This window comes from Micropterus salmoides, unplaced genomic scaffold (genome assembly GCF_014851395.1).
Source record: "Micropterus salmoides isolate LMB-PRFRI ecotype aquatic unplaced genomic scaffold, ASM1485139v1 Ms_hic_scaffold_18, whole genome shotgun sequence".
In the NCBI taxonomy this organism is placed as follows: domain Eukaryota; kingdom Metazoa; phylum Chordata; class Actinopteri; order Centrarchiformes; family Centrarchidae; genus Micropterus; species Micropterus salmoides.
The window spans coordinates 27,447,841-27,475,565 of record NW_024040928.1 but is presented as its reverse complement, the minus strand read 5'-3'; the positions used below and the strand labels follow the sequence as shown (position 1 = coordinate 27,475,565).

The 27,725-nt window shown below is 42.2% G+C and overlaps 1 protein-coding gene and 1 long non-coding RNA gene across 9 annotated transcripts in view; one reads left to right on the top strand and one right to left on the bottom strand.

Annotated features, from left to right (window-relative positions):
• Positions 1–27,725, top strand: part of col12a1b (collagen, type XII, alpha 1b) — a 151,569-nt gene that overhangs the window by 118,800 nt on the left and 5,044 nt on the right. For all 8 annotated transcript variants that reach the window (XM_038726224.1, XM_038726231.1, XM_038726225.1 and 5 more), the window contains 15 exons: positions 359–468; positions 7,444–7,602; positions 8,467–8,544; positions 13,492–13,578; positions 16,107–16,160; positions 16,467–16,562; positions 18,283–18,336; positions 21,378–21,431; positions 21,534–21,587; positions 21,987–22,058; positions 22,147–22,182; positions 22,859–22,925; positions 23,070–23,255; positions 24,489–24,557; positions 27,467–27,637. In XM_038726224.1, the coding sequence (XP_038582152.1) occupies positions 359–468; positions 7,444–7,602; positions 8,467–8,544; positions 13,492–13,578; positions 16,107–16,160; positions 16,467–16,562; positions 18,283–18,336; positions 21,378–21,431; positions 21,534–21,587; positions 21,987–22,058; positions 22,147–22,182; positions 22,859–22,925; positions 23,070–23,255; positions 24,489–24,557; positions 27,467–27,637 (1,347 nt within the window). The remainder of the gene's footprint in view (positions 1–358; positions 469–7,443; positions 7,603–8,466; positions 8,545–13,491; positions 13,579–16,106; positions 16,161–16,466; positions 16,563–18,282; positions 18,337–21,377; positions 21,432–21,533; positions 21,588–21,986; positions 22,059–22,146; positions 22,183–22,858; positions 22,926–23,069; positions 23,256–24,488; positions 24,558–27,466; positions 27,638–27,725) is intronic.
• Positions 13,558–27,725, bottom strand: part of LOC119908502 — a 50,758-nt gene continuing 36,590 nt past the window's right edge. Inside the window, exons 2-4 of the long non-coding RNA XR_005445299.1 lie at positions 17,314–17,398; positions 17,202–17,234; positions 13,558–13,620 (exon numbers count right to left, since the gene is read on the bottom strand). This is a non-coding gene — a long non-coding RNA (uncharacterized LOC119908502). The remainder of the gene's footprint in view (positions 13,621–17,201; positions 17,235–17,313; positions 17,399–27,725) is intronic.

Sequence of the window (27,725 nt, the reverse complement as noted above, 5' to 3'; positions counted from 1 at the left end):
CATTCTAATGCTTTGAGACACTGACGCCACTCCTTGTGTCCGATTTTGACTTTCTGCACGTCGGTGATGCGGGTTTGACGTTTTTAAACTTGTAAAACCTCTAAGATGATGATCAGCAACACAGAAGAACTGCCCAAAGTGCATGTGCATCAGAAGCTGAAGTTTGTTCATCTTGTGTAAATATTGCTTTTATGTTTTTAGACTTGTATACAGCACAATTTGCTTAATGTTTTTGTGATTAAGGGGGGAAAAAAAACTTGCTGAAGCAATTAAGTCACATCTTCTTTCAAAGCACTTTCTTGTTGACTGTTGACCTCCAGTATTCATTAAAAAGAAAAATCATTGTCTCTCTGCTCAGCCTCCAGCAAGACTGTGTCCTTCTACAACAAAGACGTGCGTGGGGAGATCCAGAGGGTCACGTTCAACAACGATCAAGTGAAGAGGATCTTCCACGGAAGCTTCCACAAGGTAAAAAACAGCTCAAGCGTTGTGCACTTTCAGTGTGTGCTCCCGACACTTTACAGAAGAGGCCATCAAACAGACACCTTGTTGTTAATCTGAGCTGGATTAACGCCAGAAGATCCTTCCTCGTGCAGAAAAGATGCTTGGACAGCAGACTAAACACACGACAAGTTAAGTCCACGCAGGAACAGAACGAAGCTGGAAGTCAAATGTGTCTCTTAATGGCTGAATTATTTAACCTTCTTTTTATGCTGCAAGCGTGACCGCAGCCTGGCACATCAATCGAATGGCTCCGCTTTGTTCCCGCTGGACGTCCCGAGGTGATACAGATACTGCGGATGCCTGAGATTCCAAATGTGTTGTATATTACAGTGAAGAGCACCTCACATGCAACTACAGACGTGTTCCTGAAAAGTTACGAGGGCTCAGACAAACAGATGGTCCTCTGCAGGTTGTAAAACGCAGTCGAGCGCTGCGAAGAGTGGCTATTATTGATTACATACAGTTCAGACTGTCCATCCAGCTGTCTGGATGTTATAAAGGGATCAGCAAGGCAGACTGGTGTCTTGTTGTTGAATTGGTTTGGTTTAAATATCCAGCCAGAGGCGCAGTGATGGACGTTGATGCTGAATGAAAATGAAAACTGCGTGTTCATTAGTAGCTACCGGTTGTGCCTCTCATGTCATTTTATGAGACTTTTGCGTGAATACATTCGAGTGACAGATAACCGAGTGAGCCACTTTTTCTGAAATCAAATTTGAAACCAAAGTTCGGAAAACTAGTCAGGCTCTCTGACAACACTGTGTTTCTGAAGACATTTCAGGGCTCCTTAAAGACAAATATCTTGCTGACACGAAAGATATTTGACCCTTTGCAGAGTAAAACGGATTGTCAGTCCATTTCGCAAGATGACTAATTTTTACTCGCGCCCTAAAAGTGTCACAATAAGAGAAACGTCCAACTTTTTGATGGTGAGATTCGGGTGATGAATGTGGATGTAACGTTTTCTAAGGAGTTATCACGTGTTTGACCGCCCAACTGCAAGGGCTGAGGGGTTTTAGTGCTATAATCTGTTTTGCATTGTACCTGGATTATTTTTAGGACAGAGAATATATGCTGTGTCACGCAAGATACATGACTTCCAGCTGCCATCATTGTGTGGTTTAGGGGATAAAGTTGCATCTTGCGAAATGGAATAAAAACTAATTTGGTCAATAAAATGTCTGAGCAGATGGGAGTTTGCGCAGCTGTCGTGGAGATGGTGTAGCTGTTATCACATGACCTAAAATAAACTGCTGAGATGTGGCTAAAGATGTCTGGAGAACAAAGTAAATGGTCTTTGTGATGGGGGGGGGAAAAAAAGAGTATTTTACTGTCGGCAGCATCAAATCATTTTTGAGGAATGTCTTCATAACGACGTTGCCAAACCAGCGAGGTTGGTTTTTATTTATCTGCAAGTACAACGGTGGCTCCTTCAACATCTGAGACTTGAATGGGACTGTCACTGCAAAAGGTTTTTGTTTTTTTCTTTGGCCTGATGACTAACAGACTCTGCAGTGGAGAGTGGGGGGGGGTTATAAACTGTAGCGGAGGTCAGAGCTGTGGTGTTGATAGCAACTCATTTATAAGACAGACCGCTGGGGTGGAGCTGAGTGGACAGACGTGCAACAATTCAAGGATCCATAAGCTCTTCTGAGACGGGGAGAGACTATAAAAAATGCAGTGCAGTCCCTGCTGGGACGCTCGCCTGGAAAATATTGGGTCACTGCTATTGCTATTAAACAATTACATCAGAGCGGCCGAGGAGCGCCAGCAGGAAGGCGGTGCTTTTCCTCCATCCATCTCTCTTTGCACTTTCCCCTCCTAGTAGCTCAGGAGGAGGTTTGGATAGCAGGCACTCGTTCTTGCCTCTGGTAGCCGACCGCAGGAAGAATTCTTACTGCACGGTGGTTTTACCTCCCAGCATGCCTCTGCACGCTGCGTCTGCTGCGGGGCGAGGCGTCCGTGTCGGCTTTAAAGTCCGTCTCTCAGTGGACAGTTTGTAATAATACAGGAGACAGTGATTCAAAGTACCTGCTGTACTGTGGTGACAGCTGCCCCCTGATAATACTGCTCCTCTCTGCAGCTTTAGCCATAATTTATTTTGGATGTAAAATGTATTTCTTTTCTGCAAGTAGTCTCTTCCCTCAGGAAGGGGGAGAAAAAAAGAAAGCGGGACGTTTCAGTACATGAAAATGACTCTTTGTAAAAATCCATCACCCACTCAGCTTAAAATAAAAAAAAGACTTTTTCTGGAAAAAGTCATTGACCTGTTTGCTCCAGTTGTCCTGAAATTCTTAAGACCGTCAGGGAAGAAGAGAAATTGACAGCAGAATCGATCCCTGAGGCTGAAATAGTTCCTTAAGGTAAGCGTCGTGCTAAAGGACGCTGCTGCAGGGTGGACACGTGCATCATGAAGGCTGAACCTTTGACACTTCAGCTCCGAATATTTGCCCTTTTCTCTCGCTGAATCCTCGGGCAGTAATAAAAAATAAGTGGACTGAAGAATCGATAGGTAAAGATTTAAAAGCCTGTCAGGTGTGCTGGGACATTTTGAACTTGCTGTCAGTAACTTGAAACCTGACTGCCTTGGTATTTGACAGTCGATGAAAGATGTCAGGGCCCGCCACTCCACCACGTCTCACTTCTCTAATCCCTCTCCTGCATTTTTACCAACCAGCTAACTCGGTTCTGGGTGGGTCTCCGAAATCCTCCCGCAGATGTGTTTAACAGCAGACATCAGTCAAACACAAATGTCTGTTGCAGACACCTGAAGGGTTTCTGAGAATCAACAAACAAGGATTAAGAGTAAAGATCCTCCCTTCGAGCTCTGTGTTACCTTTCAGCCCACGCTGGAGCATCTGCGCCAACTGCAGAGAAATGGATTAACAGTCCTGCCAGTAACTGTCCTTTCGATCGAGACTCAAGAGACAAAGATAGAAAATAAAGATGCTCTGACTAATGGGCAGGTCTCCGAGACGTTAGATCAAGAGGGAGATTCAGAGTCTGAAAATGAATAAAATGTGTTTTTAATGAGGAGATTCTGAATTTTACAGCTTAATTTATTCAGAAACTGGTAAAAATTAGATAATTGTGCAAAGAGCAGTTTCAGGTAGCAGCTTCTCATTTTTAGGGTTAAAATCACTAACGGCTGTGGCAGCAGGTCACATCAGCTGTCGCTAATTAACGTTTAATTTCCTGAGGAACTTGATGGCAAGCCAATAGCCAAAACTTTGCTGGTGTCTGGATTCAGCCAAAGATCTTTTGTGAGGGGAAGAACCTCCACTCTAACGCCGCTGTACCGCTGCGTTTCCCACCGGTCCGAAGGAGTGAGACGTCCTCTCTCTCTAGCGGATCGTGTCACGTCAGTTTCAGGAGTTTGCATTGGACTGTGTACTGGCAGATACCCAATGTTAAAGGACTATGATTGGGACGTCCGCAGTGCAAAGTCACTTCTCCAGTCCAGAGATTTGAAATGCCAGCTTCTCTAACCCGCAGGCCTCCTTTTTTATAAAACAAAAGGGTAAATTGTCGTAGTCTTAGCCTTACTCCGTCCCCTTTGTTGCTTGTAGACAGAAAAACTCTGTGAGAGGTCAAAGAAAACTTTCCATCTGCAGCGAGGGAGCCTGTACAGAAAGATGGATTTTTATCTTGTATAAACATCCGTCTGTAAATCAGGCGCTGCTTCCAGACATCCGTTTGAATGACTAAAGGTGGATTCCAAAAGTGCCTGAAGAGCCTGTAAAACAAGTTGTAATCTGGAAATGAAGAAGAAAGTTAGGTAATTTTCCCATTTTTTTGTCCTATTGTAACCACCACTGTTGTAACTGTTACAATATAAAATGTCATTGTAAAAGAACAAGTGCGGTGTTATTCTATATTTTTGTTATTGTCAACAAATACTTTGTGTTAGTCTGGCTGTAGAGAGTAGTAGGGTATACCCACTCTAGTCATTTAAAATGTGTATCATATTTTCTTAAGAGTACCTGACAGCTTTCAGGTTCTGGGTCAGATTCTGGTGCCGTTCCCAAGCCGAGGTTGGTTGGTACAGATTATTGGCTAAAATGATCCTATAGTGTGAGGGGTTTACAGACATCATCTTAAAGTTGCTGGCTGAATCAGAGCAAAATTGGGGAGCCTCAGATCAGAAACGGCAAATGAGAGCGAACCTGCTGATCCCTCTCTTCTCAGCCTCGAGTTCATCCACAGTTTGTCTTCTTTAGTTTTTTTTTGTGCAAAACACAGCACGCACAAGGTCAACCATCTGACTACGACGGTCTGCCTCCATGTTTGTTTCTGAATTCCCATTTGATCAGTTTTTGTGAGATCCACGGAACCGCCACTGTGATATCGTTTATGAGTGTGCACCAGGCATAATCGAAACACCTGAGTTCGCCGACCTTGATTGTTAAAAAGTTACAATAAACTTTTACTTCATGTAAGTGAGGCTCAAAGGATTTCCAGAGCTGGAACAACAGCCTGAGAAATGAATGAAGTTCTGTATTCAGCACCGCCTATTATTTTCTCAGGTCTGATGCCAGTAATAGCTGATATTATGAGAGAGAGAGAGAGATCCTCATGAGACCAATACATCAGTTTATGTTTTACAGGAACTATGTGTCAGAGTTTCCTCTAAATCTCAGGGTTTTCCAGCCTAAAGATAAGAATCTGAGTGAAACACAGAGGTTTTTTTTCACTTTTGGTACTGACCTGATCACATTTAAATACTGGCAGATTGAAAGTGACCATATCAGTGCTTGTTCTGGAAATTTATATTCCCTTAATCCCCTACAGCGTCCACAGACGAGCGTGTTCTGTTAAAGTGTTGAGAGCGACAGGCTGAAGCTCCTCCAAAGCAGCTGAGCATCAGATAGACACCTGAAATGCAAAGTGTGAGTGGAAACACCGCTGCGCCTCCCTCCCTCAAGTCTGTCTTGGACAGTTTCTTGTTAAACACTGTGCTGCCGTTCCGCTGCCCGACCACGAGCTGCAGCTGCCAGCCCCTGGCTTTGTAAAGCAGCGTTTTCCCTCCTCACAGCTGGACTGGAGCTGACCAGAGGGGCCGGCCCCGGGGGGAAAAAAGTTGTTGTACAGGCAGCACTCATGGCTTACCGCAAAATGACATCATGAGATGTGGCGAGGGAGATCTGACTAAGGAGAAATGCATTGTGGTGGCGTGTGTGTGTGTATAACAGAGATAAATCCACTGCCGCCTCAGTTATTTTACACGAGACTGATGGAAGGAATTTTGGGAGATTTGCCTTCTAAAATGGGATGCATTTCCAGTTTTTTTGGGGGGGGGGGAGAAAAGATGTGGCTGAGCAGGACGTCAGAATGGTATGCAGGGATGTTTCAATCTGTTGAATAGTGTTGGTTATTGTTTAAATTTTATCAATTCCAACCCCTTCACCACAGATCTCGGTGACCTTCATCCTCTTTGCTCATCTTCCCCTTATGGCTAAAGTGAAAGCAGTCTGTACTAGAGGGGCGTCTCTGGGGACTCGTCTATCTAAAGTCTATATATAAAAGGTGAACGTCGGCTCACCTGTGTTTTGTACCTGAGACGTTGCTACCGTTGGCGTTAGCTGGATCTGGGGCGTCATTGTAGCTGGGAGAGCGCGACACATGTCGGAGCTGCTTCCTCCCTCGCACCAAACCTCCTTACTGCAGCTGTTGCATTCTGCTGTCGTTCTCTTTTTTTTCTTTTTTTAGTGAAGCTAAGCCAAACTTTAGAGCGTTTGCTGCGGCCCGCCACGGCCCAGGACCGGAAACGGAAGGACTCTCTTCTTCATGCTTTGTTGACGTAACAAATGAGGTGACGTTAGGTCGGCGCAGCAGGTCCCGGCAGATAAGCGAACTGTAAAATGCTCACTGCAGGAAGCGAGATAAGCAGAATCAAAATGCCCGATTCATGGAAATTTGGTGCAGATTCCAACTTGGAACCGGTTCTCGATACACAAACCTACTGTGGCAAGAGATGAGATTTGGAAAAACTTTTTCTTTTCTATATATCGATTTCGATACATCAACTCAGTATCTACCAATATCACATAGCAATTCTATGTCGGGGCTCTTTTCCCTGAATATAAAATCCATAAACCAAACTGTGTGGAACTCAGAAAAATAGTGTTTAACTAACTTTATCAACTGGAAGAGAAAAGTAGTTTTATTTTAAAAGGAAATATTAGAAACAAAATGCATAAGCAGTTAATTAAGGTGCAGCCTCAACTGATCCACTGGTAATCTTATTACAGTCTGAATATGGTAGAAATTCATTATATTGTGCCCTTTAAAAAGACTGATGGCGGACGAACGTCTCTACTTAAGACGTTGTGTGTTACAGTTATGTTAACTTGCATAAGAATGATCCCAGCAAGTCGAACGAGGTAGCGTTACAGAGCAGTGATCAGAACTTTCTGAGATCCTGTGCTGTGAGACAGAACATGTGTTGGAACGTTGCTTCCTGATTGGCCTGCTATGAAGTCGCTATTTTTTACTGAAAATAAAAGCTTTTAGGGCATTTGGCATCTTTAAATGAGGAGCATACAACAACATGGAAAATGACCAACAAGGTGAAGAAGTGATGATTCATTACTTTTATTGTGACTTTTTAATATCCCTTAATGTTCACCTCAACAGGAAGGAGGCCAAAGCCAACGCACCGTGTGAGCTTCTTTACAGTCCAGCTCTGATGGAGCACGTTTTTCTTCTGAATGAGCAGAACGCAGCGCTCTCTTACATTCCTGCAGCGTTTTGAATAAACAGAGCTACAGCGGAGAGAAGAGAGTCACGTCCACCCTGAGCTATCGCTCCACCGGCAGCATAACCTAATAATGTGCAAGCCATCAGGATAGAAACCAGACACAGGACTTGATCGTATAACAGAGAATGTGCCAATAAAATCTATTCTCCTCTTCTTCTTTTCCCCTTTTCTCTCTGAAGCTCCATATCCTGGTCTCATCCACCGGCGTCAAACTCAACATCGACTGCCAAGAAGTGGCTGAAAAGGAGATCAAGGAAGCTGGAAACACATCCAGGGATGGTTACCAGGTCCTGGGCAAGATGTCCAAGTCCATCGGCTCCAAAGGAGAATCAGCAACTGTAAGTCAGCCCTGATCCTGCAGAGTTTTACACAAACAAGAGAGCAAGAAGTGATCGGATTAAACCGTGAAGTCCCAAGGATTTTAAATGTATTTCACTTTAATTTTGTTATTTCAGAATTTGAATATGTTAATGTCCCCAATGAGGATTACGGTTCGGCAGTCTGCAAATACAACAACAGTTAGATGTAACAAAAATAAACATGATTTCAAGATATGAACCATTATTAATAAAAACGATAACATTAACTACCCGTTTCATCAAGTTTATCAGGAACTCAAGGGAGCAGATTTTATTTTCCAAGCCGTGTCATAAGCACTTAATTTTCTCTCATTACAACACAACTGAACAGCGGCCATAAGTGATAATTTTAGAATAGTTCATTTTTCAGACACTGTCGATGATTCTCTCCTCTCATTGTTATTATAAGTTCAGACTGAAAGAAAAGGAGAGCGCACATGTGGTGTGTAGCAAAACAAATCCATTAGCCTGTTGTCAAAGCATCATGGGAGCTATAGTTTTCGAATGCTGACACTATTTTAATAATACCCTGGTGTTTAAATGTTATGTTGCTGTACAGCACTTAACACCCCTTTAGCTCAGAATCTGGAGGGGGGAAAAAAAACTCCGGGACACAGAGTCATGGATTAAAGGTGATTAAACTGGACATACCGAGCGGTGTGTACGTTAACGTGGTTGCAGGATGACATGGTTCCTGTCTTCCCCCGGAGCTGATGGGACTTGGCTGTGCTGCGTTCTCTGCTGTTGTATTTGTCTTCTGGGAGCTGTGCAGGGTGTATCAGAGACACATGTACCACAACACCATTTCCATGTTTTCTTTTCTTTTTGGTTTCCTCTCCACAGTTCCAGCTCCAGATGTTCGATATTGTCTGCAGCTTGGGCTGGACCAGCAGGGACAGATGTTGTGACCTCCCATCTATGGTAAGGGAACCCCCCCCACACACACACACACACACACACACACATCCTACCTTCATGAAACACAGACATGGGGCCTTTTAAACTTCACCTCCGCTCACCTCTTTAACCTGGAGACTGAAGATTTTCTTCCCATATATACTTTTGAATTCCATCCTGAACAAAAACATTTTTAATTATTGGCAAAATAAAGAGTTTGTGGATATTCAAGGCCCGTTTAGACACATGCTTTCAATGCACAGCTTGCTTTTTTTAAAAGTTTTTTTAAATGTGGCCATAGTTAAGTCACCTTGGATAAACAAGGCCAGATTTTTTTATGCACACAATCTTGAGGTTATTCCTGTATCCACAGCAGCACTAAATACAAAAGATGCATCCAAAATCTTTAAATCTCACGCCTGTAAGTGCATTTTATCCTGTTTGTGTTTGTTTTTTAATATGTTGTAGTGCACCCTGGGCGTGTTGACTGATAACTTGCGTGATAACTTGTAGAAAACGGCCCACTTGTTCTTTCCTCACTTTTGGAACTAAAGTACGGGACAATGCTAAACTTTTTAATAACGCATTTAGTTTCAGTTCAGAGTGGAAGCAATTATAACCTCCTGACAGTAAAAAAAAAAGCAGATGAGTGTTTGTAGTGGTCCAGACTGCACTCAGTGGTCAGTGTCCTTGATTTTCTTACAGTTGTTTTTCAGACTCAGCAGCAGATCAAAGCTCTGAGCAGCATAATCAGAATGGGCTTGAATCAAAGACAAATAAACAGGGTAAAAAAGGACAATAGGCCGTGAGATATAATACAAAACACAATCGTGATTTTTAGATTGCTGGAAGGCAGCTTGGTTTCATACATTTGACAGAATTGCTTTTTTACAACCTGAGTACTGTTTTCTGGGTTTTCACCATCAGTCCAGTTGGCTATGGTGACATTTTACTCACCAACTTTTATAGCTACGATCAGCAGGACATGAGGTGCACAAGCGCTCGGGCAGGTTCAGCTTAACACAAATATCTTTACATGAAAATAAATGTACAAATTAACTACCCAAACTGTCTGATGTGACGTTCCTTCTAATATGAGAAGCCGCCTAGGCCAAAATTGAATACTTTGCTTGCACATACGTGCGAGTTAGAGTATGAATATGTTTGAGGGGAGGCAGGGTGGGATCCGTCATACAGTTGTTAATGCTCTTGCCTTTGGCATGGGAGACCTGGGTTTGATTCCCACTCATCTGACATTGCAGCAGGTCTGGGGATTATTGGGACATGATAACATTCTTGGTCAGATGCAGTGAGTGGGAATCGATCCCTGGTCTCCCACACGAAAGGCAAGACATTTGCGCACATCTATACATACTCACTTATGCACGCATACTCACTCACTCTCACCTCTACTACCTGCTGATGTTTGATTATCATATTATAGAGATTCAGCTTACTATATGTCGCCTCGCGTGTCACCTGAGCTCCTTCTGACCACACCCACAGAGGTTTAACAAACTATGAAGGGAGTTCAACTTCAGTCAGATTTAACTCGGTTATCAAGGAAAGTCTAAATAAAATTGTGGTGTGGGGGTTGTCAAGGAACCACATGGCTTTACTTTGCAAGGCTGCAGCATCCCACCACAGACGCTGCTGCTTGCAGTGGAAAATCTAATTTTACCACCCAATTGGATTTAGCAATAAGAAAATGCTTTCAGCTCACAATCATTACATTACCATCTGCATCAGGTCTTTCGAGACATTGACGTGGATCGGACCAATTCAGTAGAAAACAAGTGAGTGATTTGTCGTTAATAGTTCTCATCATTAACAAGGAATACAGATGAACATGAACAACATTTTTACAGCATTGTAGGAAAGTTCCCTTCTTTCTTCACCCTTCACCCCTCACGCATCAACCCCTATGGTAGAGAGGACGAAATCTGGTGTTTCTCAAGACCACTGCGAGGCTAAAAACAGGGGAACATTTGTTTGCAGGCAGTTTAATATTTTGGCATAAGCTACAGTACGAGATTTTTAAATGCAGAACAGCGCAGGCTGTTGTTTAGTGGCTGCCTGGACTCTGGCCTTTCTCAATGTGAAGGTTTCTCACTTCAGTCCCAGCAGAGATCTCCGGAGACGCCGTAACAAACAAAGCTTTGTCTGAGTGTAGCACGTCTGCAGTTGGACGGCCAAAAGATTTTGAAAAGGACTCCGCTCTGGTGGATTATTATCTCAATTGCTGCAGAGCGAGGACAGCTGCGTGATTGGGCTGTTTTGCTGACAATTATTAAATGATCCAAACTGAGGAGCTCAGTGTGGAAATATCTTCACCCTAACAATTGAACTGATGCGTCTACAAACATTTTTAGACCTTCTAGCTGGTGCTCTAAACCCTGCAACACAAGTCTAGATAGTTACTATTACTTCCACTCATAAGGAGAATATGGAACAAAGACGTACACTACCGGTTTTAGAACAGCAGACGTACAAAAATTACAAATAATTAACAATTAAATGAATGAGATTTGTTCATTATTTCACTGCAGGATCGACTGATGACCAGCTGCTCTGTCTTCCTTCTTTAATGTTATATATAACGTATAAAATATAGTACAAATAAAGTTCTGGAGGGTGGATTAACATGCTGTTTCGAGGTGTTTACACAGCGGGACACCTGTAGAAATGTGTTGCATAAACTTTCAAGGCTTCATTTCCTTCCACTGCTGCAGAATAACTTGGCGTTGTTAACTCATTACTTGATCCCTGTAAATTGTATCTCTCTGAAATTTATGTTATGGCAGAAAATTGTGTCCTCTTACATTTAATCTTTTATGTATCTTTTAATATTATCATACTACACTCATTATGCTAGTCCGTCCACATTTACTAGGGTTCAGGTCAGAGCTGCGAGATTGTTTTGGTGTTTTCCTCTCTTGTTGTTCTTCTCCTCTCCTGGAATGTTCATTCAAGGCCGAGAGAGGATCTCTGATCCCCAAAACATAGAAACCTAGACTGTGTAAATTGTGATGCATCCCTTTGCTTGGGGCAAGACGCCCTAGGCGGCAGGTCTCTGGACCGGCTGGATATGTGTTTTAGTACTTCTCTGAAGAATTTATTAACAAAAGACAATAAACGAAGACAACGGTTGGTTGTTACTTAATTGTTTAATCCCTCACCAGCAAGACACAATTTCCACAATAACTGTCTTTACCTTCTTTAGTTATTCTGCAGCAATGGAAGGAAATGAAGCCTTGAAAGTTGTTTTTTTGTTTGTTTGTGTCAGTGGAGAATCCTAAAAATAAGCATGTCTAAAATCCAGAAAAACCCAAACTTAAATTTGCTAAATGACGTCCTCATGTTATTGTGAAGAAATCAGTTTATTCTTCAATTAAATTACCGCAAGCAAGTTGAGACTACTTAAAAAAAAAAATTCAGTAGCCTTTTGCTCATTTTTCTATAAAAATGCATTTCCCAGAAAGCCAATGTTGTTGCTAATGTGTTAATTTTGAGCCAAGAACGAAACTGGGATGTTTACTATGAACGAAACTGAACATCGCCTCGTCTAAAGCTAAACTGCTGATGAACACTGAGACTCCAGTCTTTTCATTTAATGAACACCACACCAGATTGAAGAAGCACAATTTTGTTTTTTTTATTTTAGTTCCCAACCTGCTATTTTGCCTGAACTGAACGCCAAATGTAATGTCACTTGGAGTTTACCACCAGCCAAATATCACGAGTGATGCTTAATAACCGCCCCATGGAACTGAAGAAATGCAGTAAAGTTAATTATCACTAAACTTTCCCAAGAAATTTACATTTGTAGGATCCAGATTATACAAAATCAAATGTGCGATTAATGTTTGGCACCAACAGTTAATCATTATTGATGAACAAACTAAAGAGTCCAACACCCTAGGATATCACATTTTTATGTCAATAACACACTCAAGGAACTGGAACCAGTAAATGTTTCACATTTGTTCTTGATAAATGACTTAAACAATCGTTTTCTGCATCATTTCATGTCGTATTCTGGTTGGTCGCTGATAAGAGGTTGCGGTCGCACTGGGAGAACTTAGTCCTGAACTTGTCACTCAACTCTTTGTTCGTCAAAGCTCTGAATCCGTCTGAGCGTCTCGGTGTATTCCAGGACCAAAGTTTATTGATAAACACAAACCTTTTTAAGTTTAAGTAAGAAAATCAGGTATTTAACTTTCAGTTTGTAGTTTTTAGTTCTTCATTTGAAAGGAGGACTGCTTTTATCCGTCTAACTTGACACAGCATCCGCTTCGCCGGAAGACTCTTCCTGGGCGTCCTTAAGAGTCCTTCTCTCCAGGAGATTGCGGTTTTAAGATTCCTTAACTATTTTCTTGAGGTTTTACTTTCACAAAAGCTTCATTTCATTGTCGTGCTGAAATCTCTGAACCAGAAAACAACCCCCTCCTCCCTCCTACTGGAAAATCATCCAGGGTGCCGTCACTGTGGCCGTAGATTTGTTCTGGTGCTCTTTGTCGGTGCGGCGGCTCCAGAAAACATCTCCTGACGGCATCTTGGCTCTGCTCTTTGTCTTGTGCAACAGTTTAACCTACATGAATGGTGTCTGAACTGTTGACCTCTGCAGTGAACAGCAACACTGGGAAATATTTCTCAGGGGTAAACCGTGACAGACATTTATAATATGGTGTTACACTAGTTCAAAATGTGTTTGGAGCATTTTTAAAAGAAACCCTTCAGATCTGCCGGACTGCTTTATTGTTCTGGACACTTTTTAACAGTTTGTCAGTGACTGTTAATGATTTCAACCGTGACTGCATGAGTCATCTGCTGCTAATGAAGTGACATGGTCGCTGTTAGATGTTAAAACTCCACTCCAGATCTAATGTTAAATTTTCTTTGGCTCGTCACACTCGGTCTAAAGGTTCACTCAGCGGATGTCTTTGTTGACTGTGTTTCTTTCTCCACCAGAGAGACGAGCTGAAGTGTCCGTCTCTTCCCAACTCCTGCAGCTGTACCTCAGCGGGCACCGGGCTGCCAGGGACTCAGGGACCGGTGGTAAGAGTCCCCTGAATCCGTCTTTCTGATTGCCTGTCTGTCCTAAAAAACATAAAAACATGGTCTGTAACTTGTTATTGACAGAGGCAGGGGGTCACTATAAGTTCAGCACAGTTATTTGAGTATTTCCATTTTGGATAAATTTTCTTCACTACATTTCAGATTCAGACTTTTTTATTTGACAGCTCAACCATGTCCTCTACAAATAGTTAGTTTTAGTTGATACACTATGTCTGGATTATGTTTACTGTCTTAGACCTCAATGAATCTTAGGTGGCCGTGCAAAGTGCAGGACTTTGTCCCACTTGTTTTCAGGTTTAGGCACTCTCCCCGTAACACTGTCAGACTCTAAGTATCAGAATCGATGCAGCAGAACCAGAGTGAGTGTCTTTTTTTGTTTGTTTTTATTCCACATTACCCAGAGTGCGACTGGACCACAGACAGTTGGGTGGGAAATTGTGGTTTGTAATGCTAGTAGTGGCTAATGTAGCCTTTAGCCTGCAGCAGAGATGAGCAGCAGCTACACAGAGGTCTTCAATCAACGATGAAGTGACATCACTCGAGGACATTTATTTATCACACAGCTCCCTCTGAGACAATAAGAGCAGTAGATATGCGTTAGAACTCTCCAACACCTTGAAGCTCACTTTGATGTAGCGCTGCAGCTATCTGTTTTAGTAATCGAGTATTCTGCCGATTATTCCATCGATTCTTCGAGTAATCGGATAAGAAATACTTTTACTTGGCGCCCCCTGGGTACTATATCTATACTAATATCACTGTAATGTTACAACCCAAACTCCCGGACTAACCAGTCAGAGAACAAAAACAACAAATGCATGTTTATTACAACTAAGAACTTGTCGTGTTACCGAAGACACGCTGGACAGAGTTGAGGTTTTCTTTTAGCCTGAAATAATCCCAGATCTCGGGCACGTTCTTTTTCTCTGGCCTGTCTCTTTCTCGTCCCTCGCTATTTTCTCTATCTTCCTCCATTTTGCAATCACGTCGCCTTCACTTGCCCACAGCATAAGCGCAATGTGAGTCAATAATAATAGTCTGTGCGAAACGGTGCGCTGTGTATAGGTATATGGATTCAACGAAGCTTTGCATCTATGCTTTTTAGTAATTATAATAGTTTCCCTTTGAGGAAAGATTGTGTTTTTTGTTGAAATATTGAAAGCGTTGACTATTTTAATTATTTAATAATTTCCTGAACCTTTAATCAAGTGCTTTGAATTGCCTAAACAAAACCATGGAAACGGTAATTGTGCTTTAGTCCCCACCAACAGATATTGTAGGAAATGTTAACCGCGAACCTTTTGGAGATCATCAAGAACATTTCCACATTATGTTGATAAAAACAAAACAGAGTTGCATCACGTTACTTATCAACCTTTGTTGTTAATTAGCGGCGTGTATATAAACGTAAAGCCGGAGCTGCTCGTTACTATTTAACATTCAACACAAGATAAAAAATAAATAAAAAAGCCTGACTTGTTTCTGGTGGAGTTTTGCATTAATAAAACAATGTGGCTGAACCTGTGGAGAAGCATGTGACCCTTTGTGGGCTTCTCAAGCTTTTAGTCTTCCGTTACATCTAAACTTGTGGATTTTAACATTCTACCCGGGATTGTTAATGGAACATTGTGATATTACTACTTGCACATATAAAAGCTCTCCTTTGTCAGGTTATTTATGGTTATTTATATACTTGTATGTTGTACAAGGGAAAATATTGCGCCCTGAAGCACATTCACCATGGGAATCTTCTTTGTAATGCCTCATAAAATCTTTAAAAGGGGGGGAGAAGATAAAATGTGGTGCAGCACGTCGAAGGCCGGCCTGTCTGACAGCTGATGGAAAAGCCTCCCCTCCTCCCACTAATATACCGATAAGTGCTAGTAGTATGGTGGTGGTCTGTGTTTCTTATTGTCAGCAAATCCCACGAAAAGACCAAAACCAACAACATGTTTGTCTGTCTCATCTGACTTCCTGTCTGTGGCTCTCAGCTCCGAGCCCATCGGTTCCTACTGAAGACATAGATCTTTAAAGAACAGCTCACACATCAGTAAAATATAGAAATGTCACCAGACGTATTGCCTCACTAAATGAATTCAGAGTGTGTATATTCTCACACTTAAGCTTTTAGGACTGGATACAAGATGAATAGTTGTTAAAGGCCCTAAACCTATTTTCTCAGGCGGTTTCTTGCTGTGAGTGCTGGAATCCTGCATGAACACACTATTTTCTCCAAACAGTTCAGTTCGCGGGATGTTTTTTCTGGGTCACTGTCAGTCAAATCTGATCCTGTTGATGATTAACTGAAGTTTAAGAGTTGATAAATAACCCCTAAAGAGATTTTTGTGACTTGATTACTCACATAGGAGAAACATTTAAAGTTTAAATACTTTTTTTAGGTGGCTTTAAAGCCCCTGGTATTTGTCGGAGTTGACAGATGCACCTTCGGTCTGCTCTCTTGTCTTTCTTGTGTTAACATGACAAATGTTCCTCCTCCTCCTACTCAGGGTGCCCCCGGCAGCAAAGGTCCCCGAGGTGAAAGAGGAGAGGCCGGTTCTCCTGTAAGTACCCTTTTCTCATTTTAAAACTTGACTGAGCTGGATCAGACTATCAGCCCTCAATGAAAACAAAAGATTGTTTAAAGTAGAAAAGCTTTGAAGAGGGTCAGAACATCTGATTCCACTTATTGAATGTGTGTTTTTGCCTTTTTCCCCTCCCTGATACGAAGGGAAGGTTCGGTCCGATCCGAGCGGCAGCATTCCTCACCTCCTGTTGGATGTACTTAAACTGGGCCGAGAGAGATCCAGCAACAAATTCCTCCTGTGTTTAAATATTTCTTATCCAACCTTTCTTTTATTTACTTACAGGGGCCGATCGGCCCGCGTGGAGATAACGGACCACCGGGGCCCATGGGTCTGCCCGGTCCTCAAGGACCCAGCGGGCTGTCGATTCCAGGAGAGGCAGTAAGTCTATAAACACACCTGACTCCCTGCTCTGAGCCACACGGGTGATGTCTTTTTTTCAGCAACTGAACATAAATCCCAGGATGCGTCGGCACACGGGAGCGGGGATTATTTGATTTATTGTGAAGGGAATTTACAAGCTGGGGAGTATCTGTGGCAGAGATTCACATTCCTTCATGTCTGAGGGGAAGACGTGATACCAGAGAGAACCGAGACCTCAGTATCACGGGATGTTCATAAATCCTCTCTAGAAAGGTCGCACAAGATGGAAGCGGTAAAGTACTGTCCTTAAGTATCTGTACTGCCCCTGAGTATTTCCATTACGGACGACTGTCTACTCTGTACTCCACTGCATAAATTTAACAGCTGTAGCTACTTGTTACTTTGCAGATTGAGATTTTAACAAGCGGAAACCTCCGTGGTTGATAAATGAAGCCCAAAAAAAAAAAAATGAAGTGCCAAAAACTGCAGTTCCTTGAACGGCCACTTAAGACCGGCTCCAAGAGCGAGTCAACCCCCATAGACCCCGTGTTAAAATGCCCAAAATGCAGAAATAAGCATGTTTACAGCCTGGTCTCTCTAGCTAATCTCACCATCCATGACAACTGTGCGGGTTATAAATTTCTTTTTATAACTCACCTGTTCAAGTGTCCAAGATTTAGAGGACGATATCTGGAATAAATAATACAAATAAGAATTTGCAACCAGCAGCACTCTATAACTTATAATAGTTTATAATAAAACATCCAACCTGGCATGAAAAACATGATGCGTCTCAGGTGATGCAGGATGATCTTGAGAGAACGCCACGTTAGAGTTGAGGGTCACATGTAGAGCTGCAAGGATGAATCCATTAAATTAATTTACACCCATTTTGATTATATATTAATCAGTTAGTAAATGTGAACATGTCCTGGGTTCTTTCCTCCTATGTGACAGTAATCTAAATGTCTTTGGGTTGTGGACAAATTAAAGACATTTGAGGGCGTCGCTTTGGGAAACACTGCCAATGTTTTTGTCTTACATTTCATAGACCAAACAACTAATAGATTAATCCAGAAAATAATAGACAGATTAATCGACACTGAAAGATAATAGATTACTTTTTGGCATCCTAGGCTAATGTTAATGTTACTGCCTTCTGATTGAAAATGTCATCAGAGCCTGTCGAAGCTTGTTTGCAGCAGTGGTAGCTCAGGTGACCTTCGACTGAAGCAATGTTGCTCTGCGACCTTTCCTTAGCAGAAAAGAGCTTTCTGATGGGAACTTTTAGACAACAGGACGACGCAGAGAAAGAGGTGATCTTTTAACTTTTTTTCCTCAAGGAGTGTGGCCAAACTACACAGACGCCATTTACACCTGCCATTAACATGGAGTCTGGATCTGGATAAGAAAGAATACAGGTGTAAACGCAGTCTGTACATTTTGACTTTAACGAAACAAATCCCGCCCAGAGATTGGGGGGAAAGAAAAAAATCACTTTGCTCTGCTTGCTAGCAGCAAAAGTCTAGCAAGTCTTGAATGTGAAAGTGGAAGTGGGGTCATTAGAGGATCCATATAAAACCATGAAGTAGTATGAAAAAGATAATGTGACAAGCAAATGAGAACGCACGGCAGAGAGTTTTTATATGTTGGTGTTTTGTAACATGTTTCTTCTGAATGTCGTGTTACGGATCTCTTCAGTGTTCGTTCATGTTGTTGTTGTTTTTTCTGCCTTTAGGGCCGCCCTGGACCAAAGGGAGACCCCGGTGACTCTGGATTACCTGGACAGAAAGTAAGTGCAGCTCTGGCCTGAAAAAGGGTTTTGGGGATTTTAAACAGGAAACGGGGATAATTCACACTTTGACTACTACTCTGGCGTGTGGCCGGACCCTGACGGGTTTCCAGCTGGGGAGGATTCAGAGAAAAGAGAAAGGGGAGTCCAGCTCTCTGCACAAGGTTTAGGAATATTACTTTTAAATTAAATTTCTGCAGAGAACGAGCCAAGAACAAGTCACCTTGATTAACAGCGTTGGTTAAGTGTTGGCCTGCGGTCAGCGGCTACATCCTCCTCTTAATGCAAGTTGTTTTATCTGAGAATATACGAGGAGCTGCGGTCCAACCTGAGATATCCAGGGCTAGGAAGAGAAAAATGACACCTAAGCTTATAAAGCAAGACTTGGCCTGAAAGTAAAGAACATCACGGGTCACTGTTGAAGCATTGAGTCATCCTAAGTGATTAATACGAGGAGCTGTTTCGATTTCTTCCTGAAGTGAAGGCCCTCATATGTAAGGTTCCTCCAGTTACTTTAAAGCTTTTCTCTCCCACCAGCACCTTTTTTTTTATATACCTGAATACTGCAGCATCAGTCAGGACGTTGCATGCCAGTGTTGGACGGTTTGAGATTCCTAGACTTCCTGATAGAAGTATCACATGTTTAACGAAGAATGACGAAAACAAATCAAGTTCTCAAATACTCGGTGCTTTGTCTGACCGGTCTCCTCACGCACAGCCTAAGGTCGGGTCACATTAGGATTTCATTGCAGTTGAGGTCACAAGAGGGCAAACGAAATGCCGCAGGGACTGAAAAAAGAAACCTCTTGTCAGTTACTTCCTGTCACTTTAAGCCTTGAGATCCCTCAGTGGAGATCTGCCCAATTAAATCTGTTAACAGCTGCACTCACAGGTAAATACTAAGTGCCCTCCTCTGACCTGTGGAGTCATGTTTGTTTTACTTACTTAATTTAAACCTTGGGGTTTTTTGTTTTTTTTTGCATAGCTGTTTTACATCCTGCTAAAAGATTTCTTAAAAGCAGAACGGCAGTAGAGATGAATGTAAAGAATAACGGAGGTTCAGAGTGCAGGTTGGTGCGCCATTAACGCCCAAACACGATCTACTCGGATGTGACTGACAGTTGCTCTGCCTCAACTCAAATAGAGAGCAGCTTCTCTAACGTCAGCGGAAATGATTATAATTTTATTAAATATAAAAAGTTGTCTGGAAAAACTATAGCGTAGCCGGAGACAGGAATTTCTGCCTGTCGAACAAGCGGTTTTGGTTTGAAAGCCCTCAATTGGTTCAACTTTCCTCTGCGTCTGTGTTATTTTGGTTTGACTGATGTCTTTATGCGTCGTCCAGCTGGAAACAGAAGAAGACACTCGTGCCTGTTAGTCAGGTGAAGGATGACAAAATAGACTTTCAGACAGCTTTCAGTAGAATAATGACTAGTTAGTCCGTATGAGGTGCTTTGTGTGACCGGTCTCCTCCAGCACAGCTTAAGGTCAGGTCACATTCAGGATTTGATCGCAGCTGAGGTCATGAGAGGGCAAACAAAATGCTGCAGGGACTGAAAACTAACCCCTCCACTCAGTTTCCTTCTGTCACTTTAAGCCCAGAAATCCCTCTGTGGAGATCTGCGTCATTAAATCTGTTTACAGCCGCAGTCAACAGGAAAATACTATAAGTCGCCCCCCTGAACTCCTCTGACCTGTGGAGTCATGTTTGTTTGACTTCCTTAATTTCAACCTTTGTGGATTTCGAAAGAATCCCCTTTTAATGAAGAAGCTTTTCATTCTTGGATGGATAAAAAAAAAGAGATCTCTTTTCTTTACATCCAGCAGGTTGGATATTAAATAGCTTGAAGACTTCTTAAAAGCAGATGTTCAGAGTGCAGGTTAGTGAGCCATCAATGCCAGAACACCGTCTAGTCAAATGTGACAAAAAAAAAATCCTAATTTAGGGTTTCCCCAGACACTGTGCAGCCTCGTCTGAAATAAGGAGCACGTTCTCCAACATCAGAGGAAATAATTACGCTTTTATGAAATATATAAGGCGTCAACCTTGGCCAGGAACCCATTAGATGTGCTCCTGAGAGATCAACCTATCTGTGGTCAAGGTTCAATTTAAGTGTAATTGCACAGCCTGGTGGAAGATTATAGTTGGAAAGCCTGAGAGAGAGAGGGGTGCACTTAAGTGCTTGCACTTTGTTTGGCTATTTCCATTTCTGATTTTACTGTGCAGATCAAGGCATGACAACTTCAAGACCCCGTCTTTACCTGGTGCTGGAGGAGGTCAGCGTGTTTAGTTTCGGTGACACAACGCAGCAGCTCTCTCTGCATGTCAGACAGGCAGAATCTGTGTTTGTGTAACAGTTATTTTGGTTTGACTGATGTCTTTATGCGGTCGGGCAGGCTTCATAATGTTACAGCCATAACCAGGAAAATAAAAGGTTATTGGTGCCACCTATTGAGGTTTCACCAGTTAGTCTAACAGACTGGAAGAATTTGACCTTCCTGCTGATTCAGAGGGACCTTTAGGGACAAAGAGTTTGTTTACAAGGATCAAGCCTGTGAGCTCTCAGATAGGAGGCTGTAGCCCCTCCCTCCCTGCAGAGCTGCACACTGTGGAGTCATGGTTAAGACTGATTAATCAGCTCTTTATTCAAACAAACCCTCAGACTGGATCTCCACGTGGATGGCGCTGATGGAGCGGGCAGTGCTGCAGGTGACCATGCTGGAGCGGATGCTATGGCAACATGCATTTAATGACTTGCAGACCAAGCGGGTCCTGGTTTATAATGGCCAATAAAACTGATCTGGAATATATTACGTCCCCTGTAAATCTTATGCAAAGGCATCAAAGACCAGAGAGGATTGGCAGTAAAAATAGTGAGCAGGGTTTCTGAGCAAATGAGCGCAAAAAGGAGATTTACTGTGGACAGGCAGAAATGCGGCGCTGAAACAAACCGGTTTGTTCGGTCGGAGCAAAGGTGATCTTTTTTTAGTTAAGCAGGAAGGTGAAACGGGCTTTGAGTTGTTTTCTTGCATGTTTGCAGGGTTCACCTGGAACTCCTGGTGCCGCCGGCCCGATCGGACCAGCTGGAGTTAGGGTGAGTACGGACAGGCTGGTTTTAATGGCAACCATGCTCTCTGGATTCCTTAAACATAAACAGTATCTGCACCGTTTTTCACTCTTTATCTCGTATTTCCAGGGCCCTCCAGGAAAAGAAGGACCAGCTGGACCCAGAGGCCCCGCAGGGCCCATGGTAAGAGTTTTTAATGGTTTGTTGGGAGTTCAAGCTTTGACGCGTGTACACCTGGGAGCTGCTTCCTGCGCTGTTGGCCGGTCTGTTTGCACGTAAACCCGGCTGAAGCGATTTACTAAGCATTTAAGTGCCTTGCTCAATGACGAATAGTTTCAGAGAGGAGAAACGTGACTTGTTTATTTTCTCCACCCAGATTTTAACAAGCTGAACTCAAATGATCTGATTCTCGATTTTAACAAGACGGATGATTTTCAAGATCTGTAAAGGGCTTTGATGTTTGTTCATCCTTTTTTTTGTGATTCATTAGGGGATTTTTTTATTGAATGTGATAACAATTATATCCAAACTGTTGTTTTCTGGCTTGGTCTTCTGACCCAGTGGTTTTCTGTTTCCTTACAGGGACCTCCAGGATCTCCAGGACTACAAGGTGCTGCAGGAAACCCAGGAAACCCTGGAGAATCTGGCTCTCCTGTGAGTGTCCTCACTGCCATGCCGTCTTTGTGGGACTTGAAATGGGTTTTTTTCCAGACACTAAACGGATCTGATTTTCTGTTTTTAGGGTTCTGTCGGTCAAAAGGGAGACAAGGGCGAGAGAGTGAGTAAACTTTAAATTCTTTCAAACATCTTAGAAGCTAAAGAACGTCATACATAACAACAAGTTTTAATCTGAAGTGAGGACCTACTTGAAGAAGCTACGGCAAGAAAACGAGTCATTCGGGATATAAATACCTTGTGGCCCAATGTGGCAAAAAACATGTTCCTGTTTCAGTGTTGAGTTTTAAGATAACAAGACAGATTTATCTGATTGTTTTAACCCATCGTAAGCTAAACTACTTGTTGGGACAGCATTGTTCTGGTGGACTTGTTGTAGAAGTCCTACAAGGCCAAAAACATCAAATCTTAAGAAAGGAGGAATCAGTGTGCAGGTTTTTTTTATTTAAAAAGTCTTCAACTTCATCATGGTTTGATTAAAAGGGAAAAAAACACACCTGCGCTTTAATACAACTAGACATGGGAAGACGCTCCAGATATACAATATACTGTAAGACAGAAACTGTAGATCAATCAATACAGAGAGCGAAACACAGAAGTAATGAAAAGGAAGGAAACCTGCGACCACGATAAAGGGAACTAAGTTAACTTATTCTTGAGCCAATAAACATTTTACAGTAAAGGAAACTCTTTCACAAAAATCAGGGAACATTTTGTCGAAGTTTGGTATAAAATCTTTTGTCCGTATCGATCTTAAAATCTTTCCTCTTTGTACCCAGGGCGACTTTGCTCCTCAGAACATGATGCGAACCATCGCCAGACAGGTTTGCGAGCAGCTAGTAAACGGTAAGTAGAACATATTTCCCTTGAACTGCATTGGAAATGTTTCTGGCACTGTAAAACGGCCAGACTCCAAACTCTTGTCTTTCATGATGCAGTAACTCTGCCACTGACCGTTATGTTCCCCTCTCTCCTCCTCTGCTGCTGCAGCACAAATGACTCGCGTCAACACGTTACTGAACCAGATCCCCAACGGCATGTACCGCAGCAATAGCCCCGGCCCTCCGGGGCCTCCCGGATCCCCAGGCAGGCAGGGACCCCGCGGAGAGCCGGGCCCCACAGGAAGAAACGGTTTCCCAGGAAGTCCAGGTTTACCCGGCCAGCAGGGAGAGAGAGGTACGACACATGAGCGGTTAAAGAAGTAACACTGACCTGGAATGATTTGTAGGATGGGAGCACAGTGATTATTTACACGGCAGCAGGTTTATTTAAAAATCACAAAACCATCACAAGATGCTAACGAGGCCTGGCTTTATCGGGAAACACCTCTGTTTTCACTGCCTTATACTCTAAAGTCTGACGTTCCTCTGTCTTTGTATCACCAAAGCATAAAACCAAATCACATATGAGAAAACACTGACGACCGAGGGTAAAGCTGCATGGAGCACAGTTTATCATACTAGAGGAGGAGGCTTATTTGAAGAGCTCTTATGCAGCAGTTTGATGGTGCTGATACTTTATATCACTTATTCCAAAAAAAACAAAACAATCACTTGTGTTTACAGGACGAGGATTAAAAACTTAAGTGATTCTTGCCAGTTGCAGTAAACATGCTGGAGTTTGTGCAGAAAGAGATCAACACCTAAGTGCAGAGAAACACTATCCGGACAGTGACATGGTTTTTATTACTGTTTTGGCTTCTTCAGCTCTTTGAATGGGACATGAAACAACAATGACTATGAGGTTAAAGTGCCTTCAACTTTAATTTAAGGGTGTTTACATCCCTGCTAAGTGAACAGTGGTTGTATGAGTTGGAGCCAATGATCCTTAACGCACAGAGAAAGCAATCAGACTTTTTAGGCCCGAACAAATCCCCCAAAACAAGCAGGGAGTGAAGCTGGCCAAATATTAAACATCTTTACTTTATATTTATTTAAATTTACACAAAACAATCTGCCTGTGTATAAAGAGGTTAACTGTTCATCTGATGTGGATGTAAACGTCCTCAAGAAAAGCAGAAACAATTTTAACGTCACTATCCTAACGCACTCCTCTTTCAACAAAGACAAATCATTGTACAAACAGCCGATTATGAAACTTAAAGTTTCATTTAAAGCTTTTTTTATTCGCCTTCGCCATGTAGCTTAATACCGAGCAGCTCAAACTGGTTTTAAAAGTCGACCTTTAATTATAGTAACTTCTGTCTCGTATGTAACCCGAAGAAAAGATCTTATTCAGCCAAAAAGTAGGACTGGTTTGGACACTACCAATTAATGCAATTTAATAGTTTAATTCTGCACATCAAGTGTTTTACATCAGTGCAAGATCCTGATTATTAATCAAATCCACTGCAGGTTTTGAACCTCCAGCTGTTTAGCAGACATAAACCTGATCTTGTGTTTCCTTCAGGTCCTGCAGGAGAGAAAGGCGACCGAGGAGTGTCAGGAGTCGGACAGAAAGGGCCGCGAGGGCCCCCTGGTACGTCTCCAACATTAAAATCTAAAAACTAGAGTTGTGCCTCAGAATTGTCCAATGAGAGTCCAAGGTATCTGTAGTCTGCTAATGGGCTAAACCAAAGGTATGACCCGACCATTCAGCCCTCAAGGTGCTTTCAGATGAGTGGTGGCTGCAATGTGAGCTGATGCTCCGTGAAGTTTGTTGTATTTTTTTTTTACATTGGATAGGCAGCAGCAGGGTGAAACTTTAGCTACATCCTATCCGATGAACCCGATTAACAAACAGTTGTAGCAGTGAGGGTACAGTGGGTGGATAGCTGCAGCTTGCAGTGTTTGGTACTAAGTATTAAATAGTTAATTACCTTAAAACTTCAATCACTGAACTCACTCTGCCTGTATTTAGGACAGGCCTTTCATTCCTTTCGCACAAAATTCTCGCTCATGTGTAATATTTTAAACAGTATAAATATTACTTTTTTGTCTCTTTTGATTACCATACTTTTAAATCTGAACCACTGAACTGTGAAGAAGATGATGTGTAGCATGTCCATATTGACAAAAGTTTAAACATTTATATTGGGTATGCGCAACCTAAGCAGCTTAGAACGAGCTCAAGCGGGTGACCTGGTGGCCTTAAAGAGGTTTTATACATCCAAAGAACTTCTATAAAAGCCAGACCACACTTCTAATGGAGACCTGTGTTTATTTGTCAAAACGTGTAGACTCATCAGGCCAGTAAAGGAGAAAGCTGTCTAACTGGAACTCTGCTTTTAAAGTTTTACGGTACTCAAAACGGTGGAAGAAAATCAGATCTTTTACTTCAGTAAAAAATAGCAACATCACACTGGTACAAGTATGCATTAGGCAGTAAAGTGGTGATACCATATATGTACTATTATAGTTATAGCTGGTCGATGTGGAGCTCATTTTAACTACGATACTTTCCATCTGTTATACTAGTTGGTGATTTAACCCTTAACTATATCATTTTCAAACACAGGTTTGCTGTAAAAAAAAAAAAAAAAAAAAAGAAATTTAAATTATATAAAATAGAGGAAAACAGCACATCTTCATATTTGAAGAGCAGGAACTAGAAAAGATTTGGAGATTAGTTTTAAAACAGAGGAAATGGTAAGCTATATTATTAATATAGTGACACCTTAGATCAAAAACATTAAATACTGGCTCAAATATGATAATCTAACTTTAAAGCTGATCATTTTTGTTTGTTCATTGCTGGTGAAGACGTGAACGATTCAGCGACCTCACACCTGTAAAATTAGCTCCTACATCTGTTTCTCGCTGTGGTCGGTATGGTGACGTGACAAGCCGTGGTGGCAAAAATACCTAACCGTCATCAACCGCAGCTCGCCGTCTTAAAGCACCTTTAAATGGAAGCAGGTGGAGGCGTGTCGCTGAAACTTTAAGGTTCAAATCCTGCAATGTCAGAATCTGAACCAACATCTTAGACAAACACTTTCAGGATGTCATTTCACCACAAAACGCTGCAGCTTGTCCTGCAAAAATCAGCTCAAACAACAACCACAAAATCATGATGTCATCCCGCCTGGAGCCTCAGAGAAGCTCCAGCTAATCACACATCCAATCCGGCCCGGCTGTAATCCAGCAGCCGACTACACCAAAAAAAAAAAAAAAAAAGGTTTCCTGAAGCAAACGAGGTCAAGTTGTGGAAGCTGTGGGAGCAGAGCGGAGCAGCGAGGGAACAGTCCTGGAAGAGGAGGAGGTTCATTCACAACACATGCTGAGGAGGACGGCGAGGGGGAGACAGACCGGCAGGGAAACTTTCCAAGCCGGCTTTGTCCGTGTCTAGACATAACGCAGAGGGAGGAAAAAGGATCAGCAGATTCTGCCCCCCCCCCCCCCTCTCACAGTTTACCTTCTTTTATTTCTATGTTCCAAATGTTGTGCCCGAGACTTTCAGTGACAGATTTATAAAAAACAAAACAAGTATTATGTTTCCAGCTGGAGTTTGAGCACAATGAGCCACAATTATCGGGTTTGCTTCAGAGACCACGAAGCACAGCCTGGGGTTTCTTTTACTTTGCTTTACAAGAATAAACTTGAATTCTCACTGAATGAATCAGAAATAGCTATGAACTGTTTGCTCTGCAGCGTTTCCATCATCTGTCAAATTTAAGTTACTGATAGATGGAAGTATTTGGAAAATGTAGATGCAAGTTTCTGTCTCCTAAATCTCTACTTCAGGTCCAATTACAAGTTGGTGCTGTAATATAGAGGGCTACAACTAACTTATTGTCATTAATTTAATCTGTCAGTTATGTCTATACTATAAAAAGTCAGTAAATAGTCACAATATCATAAACCTAAATTTAATGATACGAAATTTCCTTTTTTTGTCCAACCAACATCCCAAAATCCAAATATTTCTACTTTATTATCATATAAATGAAGAATGAGAAGCTGAAGGTTGCAAATGTTTGGCCTTTTTGTTTCAACAATTTATTCAGTTCATCATTGTTGGGTCATGGTATTTCAGTGCTAGTACCACGTGCTACGCTAATAAGATTTAAAAACGAAACAAACAAAACATTATTTTGACTGTTAAGTTGTCGTTTAGCTAAGAATGCAATCTTAAATATTTAATATCTTAAATATTCTGTTTTAACTGATTTATACTCTGCTCACAACCTTTAGCACAAGGTGGAACCACATTTGAAGGGAAAAGGGAAAAGCTATGAAATATTTTAGTGCCTGTTTTTGAATGTATAAATGAAAAGCCTGCATCCTCATTTGATTAACAGCTGTCGTATCATCACCAACTTTCCAATTGACACAGAGAAACTGTGATTAATCATGGACAATTCAGCACTTAACAGTATAAATCTGACTTATTCCCTCTGGTACGTCCTTGTGATAGGTTACTGATCTAAATGAGTCTTTATTTTTCAGGTCCACCAGGAGAAAGCCGGACAGGCCCTCCCGGCCCTTCAGGCTCTGCCGGACCTCGTGGTCCCCCCGGACGTCCAGGATACGCCGGAGTCCGCGGACCCCCCGGACCTCCTGGATACTGCGACTCTTCTCAGTGTGTCGGTATTCCTTACAACGGGCAAGGATACGGAGGTACGTATAATGACTGCACAGGATGCAGTAACCTGCTGTCAGAGTATAAAATAACATCCTGTGACTGCTAAACGTGCAAATAATCAGC